Source organism: Rhea pennata, chromosome 2 (genome assembly GCF_028389875.1).
Source record: "Rhea pennata isolate bPtePen1 chromosome 2, bPtePen1.pri, whole genome shotgun sequence".
Lineage (NCBI taxonomy): Eukaryota > Metazoa > Chordata > Aves > Rheiformes > Rheidae > Rhea > Rhea pennata.
In genome coordinates this window covers 142,823,016-142,835,386 of record NC_084664.1, presented here as the reverse complement: position 1 = coordinate 142,835,386, position 12,371 = coordinate 142,823,016, and the positions used below count along the sequence as shown (strand labels likewise).

At 37.0% G+C, this 12,371-nt stretch overlaps 1 protein-coding gene across 4 annotated transcripts in view; it reads right to left on the bottom strand.

Moving 5' to 3' along the window:
- RUNX1T1 (RUNX1 partner transcriptional co-repressor 1) overlaps nucleotides 1-12,371 on the bottom strand; it is a 114,899-nt gene that overhangs the window by 4,022 nt on the left and 98,506 nt on the right. For all 4 annotated transcript variants that reach the window (XM_062570522.1, XM_062570523.1, XM_062570521.1 and 1 more), the window contains 2 exons: nucleotides 9,081-9,271; nucleotides 1-52 (listed from right to left, as the gene is read on the bottom strand). The exon at nucleotides 1-52 is cut by the window's left edge and continues 4,022 nt beyond it. In XM_062570522.1, coding sequence (XP_062426506.1) covers nucleotides 1-52; nucleotides 9,081-9,271 — 243 coding nt within the window. The remainder of the gene's footprint in view (nucleotides 53-9,080; nucleotides 9,272-12,371) is intronic.

The following is a 12,371-nucleotide window of genomic DNA, read 5'->3' as shown; positions in this document are numbered from 1 at the left end:
TGTTGCAACCGCTGCAGGTTTCACTAGCTTTTCGGCCACAGTTCCAGCAACTCTAGAAGCGAAGAGGAGAGTGAGAGGAGAGAAATTAGTTAGCGCCCTAAATTTTATATTAAAAAGCTGCCAGTCAACCATCTGCCTAGCAAAGTCAAGGCATCAATAACTAAATACCTCAGCCACCGGGGCGCTGAACCTGGACACAGCATCTCTGGTTACCTGCCTTCAGAAATTGGGCAGGAACGAAAGCAGCTCTTTGCTAGTGCTAGCAACGCAATCTCCACGCACACCTCTGTGTCCCATCACTAGCATACCAACCATAAGTAAGTTTCAGTAAAACCTCAGATGGCTCCTCTACCGCATTTATTAAAACAAATAACGACACAAGAACACAAAAACATTCCTTTAGAAGTGGAGAGGTGATAATGCAAGAAAAAACAAAAAAAGGAGAAAAAAACCTTAATCACAGATAAGAGTTGTTACACCATGAAAACCTTCATTTTAAACATCTGAATAATGCCATTTGACTCAGTGGCACTTCTGGCAGTGACCAGCTAGGCTGGAGCCTGAACCTTTGGCAGCATAGGGAACCCTTCGCAGAATACGTATGCCGTCCACTTTCACACACTCTATCGCTATGCCAGCTGGATCCTGGAACACAGCCAGTCCTGGAGTGATATTCCTAAACTACATTGAAAAAATGTATCAGGATCAAACAAAGATCTCAACCTAAAACAGTATTTTAAGGAAATTAGACATTTAATTGGAGTCAAGTGGCTTCTTTAGAAAATATCTGTGTGTTACATTAATACTCCTTTTTTTTTGTTTATTTGGGATTCTTTTTGGCATAGGAACATACTGGCAGATGGGAGAATAGTAACTGTCCAGTGCTCAATTGCTCTTTGAGATGACTGAAATCAAACATAGATGGCATTCTCAATTCATTCTGATTAAACACACAGACTAAACCAGGTAATTACAAATACATGTGTTGGGTTTTTCTTTTTTTAAAAAAAAAGTTTGCAAAATCATTCCCATCTTTAAAAACATTTTTTTTAAAAAAGGTGGAATTACTAACACACAGGAACAGATGTTTCTGGTAGTTAGATGTCGGGAATTCAGACTTCTTGTCTGGCATCACCTGGTTTTGATTCAGTATTCATTGTTTCAGGTTAATTTTGCTTAAACTGTCCAGTGCTGGAAAGGTAAAACCACACTTCCACCTTTGGAAATGGATAACCTTCCTATTATTAAACCTTTTTCCTTTAAAAGACCTTTTTCCTCACCATGAAAAATGCCTGTAAGATAAATAGTTTAGAACACTGTACATAAGCATGTGCACACACAGACATATTTATGCAAAATGACCTGGCAGGCTAACGTTAGCATTTCAAAGAAAGACAGTGTTTCATTCTACAGACCAGAAATAGGACAGACTGTGGTATAGCAGGATTTTCCTCCTTTGGTATACTAATACTTCTTAACAGTCACATCTTACTTCTGAAAGTTTCATTTTGCCAACTTAATCAGTAAACTGTGATTTGCCAACTGTGATCAGTAAACGTGGAGGAATTCTGTTCCAACTGTGTTTGCACAGAATTTCCACCAACCACCATGACTGCTGATTTTCAAGCTATTTGTTTCCAGCTAATTTGTCAGCCCAGGGGTTGGCCCATATTCCCTTTTATCTCCTGATCTGAAAACAAATTCACACATACAAAATCTCCCCATTAAAGCTTTTCTGAAAAGGCCCTTTTCCTCACACGGAATAATGCTGAAGCCAACTAGTATCTGCCTAAGTGCAGGAATCTCTCCTTGCGCAGATCTGATTGCAACATTGAAGTCTGTGCTGTAAACATGCTGGATTTATTAAAGGAATCTATAACTTTTCTATTCAAATATCTATTTAGTTACTATAGGCAAATTTTTGAAGAATATTCATTTTGCTTCTCTTATTCGGGAAAGCATATATGCACAGAGAGAACTGTCTCTCAGGCTGACCAGATTCACAGTATGATAATTCAATATTTTACCACAAGATCATATTAATGACAGAAAATAGTCATTTGAATTTTAAGAGTATTGATTCAACTTTCTTATCAAAGTAAACATCAATTAACTATGAGCCTATACCTAACATGAAAAGTGATAAACATGATTTTAATGAAGTAACACAGTTCCTAGCTGACTCCTTACATGATTACTTAATGTGCTCTACACTGTCTGGTACGTAATTTTGTCCACTACACATATTATTTATAATTTAACAGGTCATTACAGCTTTAGTGTAACTGTGGAAATAAAAGCATATAAAACGCAAGAATTTCAAAATAAATTTTATGATTCACATTTACATAACAGCTTATTGTGTTTAAAAAGTATTACAGTATGTGCAAATCAGCATAAACAAGCACACATGGCATAGAGAACTTGCCCTGCTATAGTAGCTGAATCCTACTGGATTCTCATCACTCTTATTTGCTACTCCTTCCCATGTATTAGCAGCGAAAAACAGCAGTAAATACCTGGCTTAAGCACAGTAAACCTTGCTGACAGATGCTTTCTATTCACATTGCGGGCTGTTAGCTTTGGAGTTCACGTTCAACTGAAGATGCTGCTCAAGGTGTCAGCTAACGGGCTGAGCTGTGCTTTGCTCACCTTGCACCAACTGATCCACGCACCGCAAACCAGAGCTTGAGCTCAAAAAGGTACTCAGCATGCTCAAGATATATCCCCTCTGCAACACTCTAGAGATCAGTATAAGTCTTAATTATGTACTTCTCTACCAGTAAAATGGAGCACCCAGAGCAAACTGCATAGACAACACCTAGGGTAACACGGGACCAACAATGTTCTGTTGTTGAAAAGCTAGCAAACGCCTTCCAAGGGCTTATAAACAGGATTATGGACTGCTTTACATATGACTGTTTACATAGGGGGTTAGATTCTCTGCTTGCTGGCACTGACAAGGCCTTGCCTGGAGTAATGTCCAGCTTGGGATGATGCACTTCAAATAGGACAAGCAACATAAGGCAAGAAAGACCTCAAAAGAACACAAAGAAAGGCAGCAGAATAATCAGGGGTCAGACAAGCACAAGCTACAAAAAGAGACTGAATGAACCGAGACTGTTTAGCCTAATGAGAGATCACAGTTGCCTGAGAGAGGACATAACAGCATCCAAACATGTAAGAAGCTACTGCAGTGAGATGGTCAATGGTCATGTCCATAGGATTAACAGCAGAAGTAATGAGATCAAATAGCTCTAAGAAAAAAATGGAAGTAGATGTTATGAAAAATCCTTTTAAAGATACAAAAAAATGCCTAGAGGCAATGGAGAATCACCATCATTAAATTACAGATGAATCAAATATAGGGATGATAGAGGTAGAGTTGTTCATTCATAACTGCTGATCTCCTGAAGCTTTTCCTGGTCTATTTTCTCCATCTTTATGTAGAGAACTGCACTTCCAGTTGGTGCTTTGTACAGAGTTCCAGATGTAGCTAAAACTATGAGGAAGACTGGATTGCAATTTAACTCTGCATTGATTTTCTTGTGAAACAGTGAGGTTATACAAAAGGCCAGATTCTCAGACTACATAATTCAATTTAACCTCACTACCTTGAAAATGGATTAATTCAATGAAACTGGGCTAAATTACACCATATGGGAATCTTGCTCAGAATCTATGCCACCGATCGTATTTCATCCTCCTCTTTCAACTGACTAGGAACATCAGTCTTAGGTTAGAATCTTATCTTGGTTCTGAGTCTTAATTCTCATCTACTTAAGTTTTGATATTCAAATGACAGAACTCAGAAATTTCTGTTTGCCCTCATGAAAATCCTCCAAAAAATGGTCTCTGTTTCTTTGTCTTCCTGTACAAGGACACATCTTCTTTGTACATCTTCTGACTCTGTACCACGTTTGAGCATTTGCTTTCCTCTGACACCTCTAGATGAGATTCAGAGTAGAGACATCTCAAAGAAAAAAAGACTTTGAAATATCAAAGAGATGATAAACTCTAAAATGCCAAAAGACAATGTCAAACACTCCAATATCACTTTTGACGATTTCTGAATTTCCCTGTTTAGTAAGAAAGGAAGCACACTTGTGAATCCAGATTTTTGCAGGATCTGCAAAACATTCAAAACTCTATCACTGCCAACCAACAGAGAGAGAGTGAACATCCAGAGATCCAGTGGCATAAATGATGGGTATATTGCATGAAGACTAGTGGGGAAAAAAAAAAAACAATCCAGCAAAGAATTTTTTAAAAATCTAACAAAGACCCATTAGAAGTCAAAACACATTGGGACTTTGGAAATTCCCACGCTGTGTCTAAGTGCAGCAATCCATACAATGATATCCAAACTTTTAGATGTTTCTGATAAAGTCATAGCAATCACTGAACACTCAAGGCTTATCCAAGCCACTGTTTATTGTGTGAAGTCTATCTGTGTTCATACAAGTTAGCATGAGAGAAGCTACATCCTGGAAACAGAAGTGCCAAGAAGCACGCTGAAGAGATGTTCAAGCTGCCTAGCCAGGCTTAGTAACCTGGGGCATTGCCAATGGGATGCAAACAACCCTGTGCTGCAGCTGGTCTGATTCTGCACTAAATGCATAACTCTGGCTTGTCTTTACCACCCACCGCCACAGAGTATGACAGGCTAAGTTCATAGAAATGTCCAACAAAAAATTAACATTAGTTGTCATATGTATTAAATTTAATTCTAGCCTTAAAACTAGGCTTGCCTGCATAACAGTATCTGATGTTAAGAGTCAGGTTTGCTGGCACAGTCCTGGTCTCAACGGATCGGTCAGCATAGATTGAACCCAGCTGTCTTCAAAATGTCAGGTAAGTGTGATATTCACGTACAACATAAACTGCGGCTATATAAACAAGTCCTAACATTACACATCTCTTAAAAGCAGTGTTGGACTAGTGACATACTTGTTTTATCTGAGCAGATGTCAGCATCTGCTTTAAGTAGAGAGAACTAAACCATTTGTGTTCCTTCCCCAACCCCAGCCCCCACCCTAGTCAGAAGTGAGGAAGAACACTGAGTGTCAGATTTTTCAGTGGCATTTTATACCAGAGTAGAAAGACAGATGTTTCAGTCTGGGCAGCCAGTCCCTTTGCTAAGCTGTTCACCCTTACTATTAAAACTGATCTGCACAACAGTACATTGCAGCCAAAGCAAGCAAGGCAGTCATTAAAAAGAAAGCTGCTCACACATGTCTCTGACAAAAGATGACCCATTCATCAATGGTTAACTTGGCAAATTACAAGTAACTGTAAGGAATCAGTAAAGAAATAATTTGTGTTTCTGGAACAGCCATGCTGACAGATAGGCCTTCTCTTGTCCTTTTGTTTCCCACAGAAGCATGCTCCATGCACTGGTCTTCAACCAAGGTCCCATAACATAACAGAAAATTACAAAAATGTCCTAGTCAATCTCAAAGACTTATGCTGACAAATTAAAGAAATCTTTAGAAAGTAAATGTATAGACACTGAAGCACTGGCATTTCCAACTAAATCATACTGAACAATTCAAACATAGGAACAGTAATTGAACATGGAATCAGGTCAGGATCAGAAGTGAAAACTACATTATGTCATGCAGTGATTTTCAAAATATTGCAGATCACTTCTTAAATTTTAAGATATTTCCCAGTATCACACCTCTCCTACTAGTCCTCTCAGTGTCCTCAACTCCTTTTATTTTGCTCTTCTCACCTTAACATGTCCAATTTCATTCCGTCTTCTTGCAGAGAACCTTGCAGTCAGAGGCTACTTTTTCTGATTTAAAACTCCAAAAAATCTACTTCTATTTGTGAGACCTCTGAAAGTTCTTGGATGAGTAACCTATATATTATTTTAAATGATAATAATTACAAAAATCTAAAGTCTTAGTTCTAGATAGCACTTGGACTCTGGAGAAGACCACGCAATAGAAATCATGCCACAGTATTTGTGCAAGAGTAGCTCAAAGAAGCCTCAGATAGGTTGAAATTCCATTTTGCTGATTAACAAATCAAGAGCTGTAAGGAGAAATCTTGCCAGTAGACAGCGAGTGGCCATATCAGATGAAATTTATATGTGATACTTTAGAAATCTGGTGCCAAACTCCCATCTCCATTCATAGTTTACATAGTCAGAAGAACAAATGACACTTGTGGGAGAAATAGTCTCCATCATGAACTGTACAGAGATTATACAGCAGCCTATACTGACCTCTTGCAGGCCTTGGCAAAACATTCCACCAAGGATAAGAAATGAGGAGTAGCTCTAAGCTTGTAAGATTGCAGAAGCTGCTGCTACAATATCATCTTCATATTTAGAACTATATTCTCGTGCTAGAAACATTATTTCAGTGCCTTTAGCACACAGGAAGCTGTGTTGCCGGAGCAGGTATAGAAGCAGCTATAATGTCTGGAAGGGTACTGCAAAAAGTTCTACACAGAGAGAAGTTTAGGGAGGTTTATAGACTAGACCAGTAAGGAAGGATATTTGCAGGAAGAGCAAAAGATGAAGAACCAAAGCTGATGCCAAGTTTTACTCCTCAACCCAATAAACAGAAGGTGTCATGTCAAAATAAACATTTTTTTCAAACACTGGTGGACTAATCTCTTGCCCTCAAAGATGAAAGGAAAGGCTTGTCCATTTTCACAAAAGTTGCCTGAAAAAAAGGACAGCCTAAGTTACTGTGTAATTTTAGGAAGCATTGCCCTAAATGGTTGGAATTTGTCATAACTATAAGCAGAAGAGGAACTAATGATAAAAACTTAGAGACATCTTTAACTGTCAGTCCTAAGTTTTCTCCCTTCAGCTGGTTTACTGAAACTTGCATTTTCCACACCACTATGCTGTTGTGCCACTCATGCCCACAGCGGTGAAAACTGCAGAACAAGGCCACTATAATTCACTTTAAATAGGTTTTAAATATTTAGTTGAATCGGGATCCAGGAGGCTTGTATCTTCCCTCAGCATGAACAGTACCGAGAATGTCAGTGACTTATGAGCCACATTTCCTTAGAATTAAATTAAAGGAATCAGTTGCCTTTCTTCAAAGTTCTATTTCCATGTGAACAACCTCATAAGCAATTCCTCTGCAGATGAAATAAAGATGTCTGTTCTGTTGTTATACAGCCTTCTCCAGAAATATTACTGCGCAGGAGTGAATTACAGCACATGCACTCACTATGCATTCCTTTGGATGCACATTTGTTTGTGGAAGAATGGGTTGTATGTGTTGGCACATAAGTACTTCATCTGTCCTGCCTACACTGTACCAGTTCACTAAACAGATTAAATTTGCAGTTTCCTCTTAGGCATTTATGTTTGGAATTTTGGTTTTAATAATAGGAATCTCTTGTTTATATATATACATAAAAGCCTCCAGCTCTTTAATGATGCTAAGTCAGACAAATGCACTTTCTATGAACATACTGTAGGAAAAATGTCCTTGAATATCTCAGATACAAAATGCCAATAAATTGAATTTATGTCTCATTTAATCTGCAATGGAACAGTTAGTACTTAAAGGGTACACACACTTCCCTTAGTCCCTTTCTTCCTGAGAAACTTTCAGAGGCTGAAAATCAATTCCTTTTGTCTCCTTGTTATTCATCTGCTACACATTAAGGAGAAACTCTGGCATTCAGAGATCCCACAATAGTCTTTCATCTCCAGAGAAGCCTGGTATGAATTAAAATCTTACGCTCCCTCAAATTATGGATGTATACTGCAGCATGCCACTGACTTATTTTTGCCAGTTCTTTCAGCACGATGCAGCTAGCTAGTTTGAATCTTTCAACCTAAGTCCCTCCACTGCAACACTGCCATACAGTGCTTTCACAAAAGCATACACAAATACGCACCCACACAGAGCAGGGTACTATACAGCTGTTATTTTTCCAACTTCCTCTACTATAAGACTTAAGAGTTAGTTTTACTACATTCAATCTTAGTACAAGAGCAATAAATACTTTATAAAAGTAATGCTTTATCATTGCGGTGGCCTTGAGAAATGAAGACTATATACATGACCCTTACAAAAAACATGTAACTGATATAATTTTTTTGTCATGTTTGTACTGAAGGGTAGTTTTAAGTTAGAACACTCTTTTTCTGTAATGAACATTTATCTAGAATGCTTCAGCACTGATAAAACATACAGTGCTCTTTCAATCCCAACTCCTGGTTATTTACAATGTTGTTACGTCCCACACCACAGAAATTCAAGGCTTCCACTGTCAGGTTTGAAAGTAAATTTGGGCTTATTTCTGTTACGCTTTTTGTTGCTCTTTCAGTCTATTTTTCTTCTTTCCAAATGTGGCTTGCCTGCTCCTCAACTGAAAATATTCTCTGCAGCCAAGGTAACAAATTCTAATTAGTGCAATGTTCATGTCCTGTTCTCCAGAGCATCATCTTTAGCATTGCCTACATCCAACATATCCTTCAGACAAGTTTCTACCTACCTTGCTCTATAATCTATTAAACAAGTGTTTCTTTATTTACATTAAATTTAACTGTGAAATATTTTACAACTAGCTTTGTTATCTATTTAACATTTGTAATTGAAGACCTTAAAATAAAGCTAATGAAAATCTAAACTAGAACAGAAATATGTGCCTTACACGTAGCCCTGAACATCAATTAAAAGGTAAGACTTCAGCTCAAGTTCACTAGCTGTGTTGGGCTCAGCTAACAACGCAGCCAAGAAAATGTGGAGCTCAGCATGTGCCTGTTATCTCCAAAGTAACTGGATAAGCAGTTAATAGCCTGCACTGAACACTAACATCATATCAGTATTTTGATCAGGTAGGCTCAGGTACCCCTATTTCTCGCAGCCACATTTGGTTAAGGACTGAATTACCCCCCTCTGCGTCATTCAGTTTCCTGCTCCATTGCATTGTTTGCAGTCTGATTTCCCCCAGCATGACAGTCTGTTTTGCATTTTTTTGACCTTAGAAAAAGCCAGAGAGAACGGAAGGCAAAGGAGACAAGGAGAACGCTCTTGCAGAGGCGGGTTAAGGGAGAGTATTTTGAAAGAGCAGCTGGTGCAGCAACATCTCACCTCGCTTGAATCTTCCTGCTGGTTGATAACAGCTAGCGCGTCCTCCGCAGCCTGCCGCTTGGCTTCGGCAACCGTGCGCTCCATTTTAGCTCTCTCTGAAGTGATCATGTCATGAGCTTTCCGTTCAGCCTCCGACACTGCCTTCTGCAGCTCCGCCATCGCTTGGCGCTTGACTTCATTGACCGCTTCCTCTGCAAATGAGAAATTGGGAGAAACCTTCATCAGCATAGTAAGTTTGGTACAGAGCTATGCAGGACTAACACATGAAAGCCGCAGATACTCTGCTATACTTGTGCCTTCGTTTTGAGGAGAAGGACGAAGATGAACTCGCTTCCTCAGTGCCACCCAGCTGTTTCTGCACCTCCCCATCCCCGAAAGTTCTCAGAAGTCTCTAGCGCACAGAGTGGGTATTGGTGTTTTGATTCATGGTTGTTACCTCTTTGCAGCCAGGCATTTCTGATCTCTGCTTTTTATTTCTGTAACTTTTGTGAACAGTTTGCCTGGAAAATTGCTTTTGCAGAGTATCAGACTAATGAATACATTTCGTAAGAATTATTAATCAAGACATTATTTTGGACTTTTTCAAGTTTTTGAGTTTAAACTCTGGAAATTTAGGGAGAATTCAGTCATTAACAGATTATTTTATATGCAAAGAATAAAGACAAAGAAGTCTTTCTTTTCAGCATGACTAATTTATTTTAAAAATTTAAATCATTGCTGCAATGTATTTTCCTAAACACGTAATTTTATGACCCCAAATCAAAAATTTATGAATATTGCTTTGACCTATTGATCTCTACTTGAAACCAACACCTCTGCTGTGAAGAAGCTACTTCCTGATTCAGCAGAGCTCCTGAGCACAGAAAATGCAAGAAGACTTAAGTACACAATTATAACTGAACATGAATATAACTGCTTTGTTAAATTCAAACCTTATCATTTTTGTAAAATAAGCCAGTAAAAGCAGTTTATTCTGTACATATCAGTGCCATACCTTTTATTCCAGAAAATATGAATTGTCACAAATTAGTTATTTGGGTTTTGATGCAGGAAAAATGCAAAGATTTTACTAATGAACAGTCTTTTAATTGACAACTAAAACAAGTAATTTCTTTTTTTTTTTAATTAACCGGTCTAATTAACAAGGAAACCATCCTCCCTCTGAATTAGTTTATCTAATTTTCATCTTTATTCAAAGCAAAATGACAATGATTAATTGAAAATTTAATAAGCAGTAATTATTAACTTGGCAAACCTAGTACCAATTAACACTCTATTAAAACTAATTATGACATGTTTCATTCAAGTGTTTGCACTTAATTGTTTCACCCACTTAAAAACCACCTTAATTAAATGTTCTGTTTAATTAAAAGCATAGATTTATAATAAAAATGTTTTACTGTAGATTAAAATGTAAGTATTACAACTATGTTATGGGTTTGAATTTTAGACTGTATTACAAGCATTTGTGTGTATGTACACGCACACACACATAAATGTGCATACAGATACCAAGTCAATAACTGTCTTTAGTGTTTTAATCTCTCAGAGCTCTGAATTTGTTATTTAAAGAAAAATAAAATAGGAAATCTTCATTTTAAATTATTATCGCATATTACCAAATTAAAAGTACAAGCAAAATCCTGATTTTAATCTATATACTGACTTTGAATTAATTAAAAGGTTAGAAGAGTTCACTGTTCTGTGTATGTGTATCTGAGTGTACGTGTGTGTGTGTGACATATGTGTCATATATGTGTTTCAACTTAAGTTTTCAAGAGGGGAAAAATTAAGAGATAAAACTTATGCCTTTATTTTTATGAGGCTGAAAATATGCCTTATATTACCCTACCATAAATGTTGTTAAGGGGAAAGCCTCGGGAGAGGAAAAAATCATACCCTTCAACCATACAGCCAGGGCTTAATTTACTTTGAATATTCAAGGTGAATTAAAATTCTATCTAAGTGGCAATCCAGGACAATAATTTTTGCTTACGATCAAAGCTGCAGCTAGACTAATTGTATATGCAAATCAGGCAATTTATATTTAAATTATGCATTCCTATTCTAGTCCCACAGGCACACACAGATCAGCAAAGGGAATTGGTAGGACATTTGCAAGGTGCTTGAATATTTATTACCAACTGCAAACATTCACTGATCGCAAGAAAAGAAATATACACAGGCAAACATACAGATGCAATTTTATTATCATTTTCATAGAAATGAGGCAACTTAAATACAGACCTTTTGTGTCTGTGAACTGCAGTTATTAACAAAGTGTATTTCTTTGAGAAAATCAGTACTCAGTTGCTGATATTTGCAACAAATAGAATGATCTTTAAATAGTATGATGCACTTTCATTACATCATATAAACTTAGTCTTTCATTGAAATGTTTGCAGTTAGAATTGCCAAGTTAAACTATTATTTTAAAAAGAAAGCAGAATATCTCAACATCTTACAGAGACTTCTAATTTTACAGACCTTTTTCAATCCTAAACAATCTACCTCTTTCCAATCCAGATACAGAAATTGCAGGTTATATTCTAACTTCTGTATTGTGCAAATTTTGTGTAAAGCTTCAGAGAGTGTGAAAGTGTGAAGAGCGCTAACAAGGCCACATGGTGAGAAAAAATGGAAGTTATTTTTTAATTAGCAAAAACTACGGATTGTACTTTAGGATTTTCATTACATTTGACAGTAGAATGTGTGTAGTGATGTATTAAATTTGAAAAAGGGTTCAAAGACATTACAGTTTTTTACTCATAATGCAACATCATTGTTTCAACATCATATAAACTTATGATACGCAACTTACTAAACATAGATAAAATGTCCTACTACTGATTTTCTTCACATTTCCTTAAAATAAATGCTTCCAGTATTTACAAATATTTTATAGACATTAAAATACATACTTTGCAGCTTCAGACAAAAATAAAAACCATAATATTTGTGCAAGAAAAGATATGAATGATACTGAAGGATATATTATTTGCTTTGACAGTACTGATGGACTGCAATGCTGATGGATAGCAAAACCAAGAATGATACTGGCATACAGTACTACTTCTCTTCCAGAAAGAGGGAGAGTGATTAGATTCAAATAACAGAAAACATGAAGCAAGAAGCTTTAAAACAAAATGTCTATGATGTGTGTTATACACACCCTCTACTTTCCGCTAATGTGAATCATTCTTGGCATAAATTCCCTTTGTCTATGTAAGTGTCTTTTCAGGAATGCAATTGAAATCTTCCTTAGTTTTGAGTAGACAAACTAATGTATGA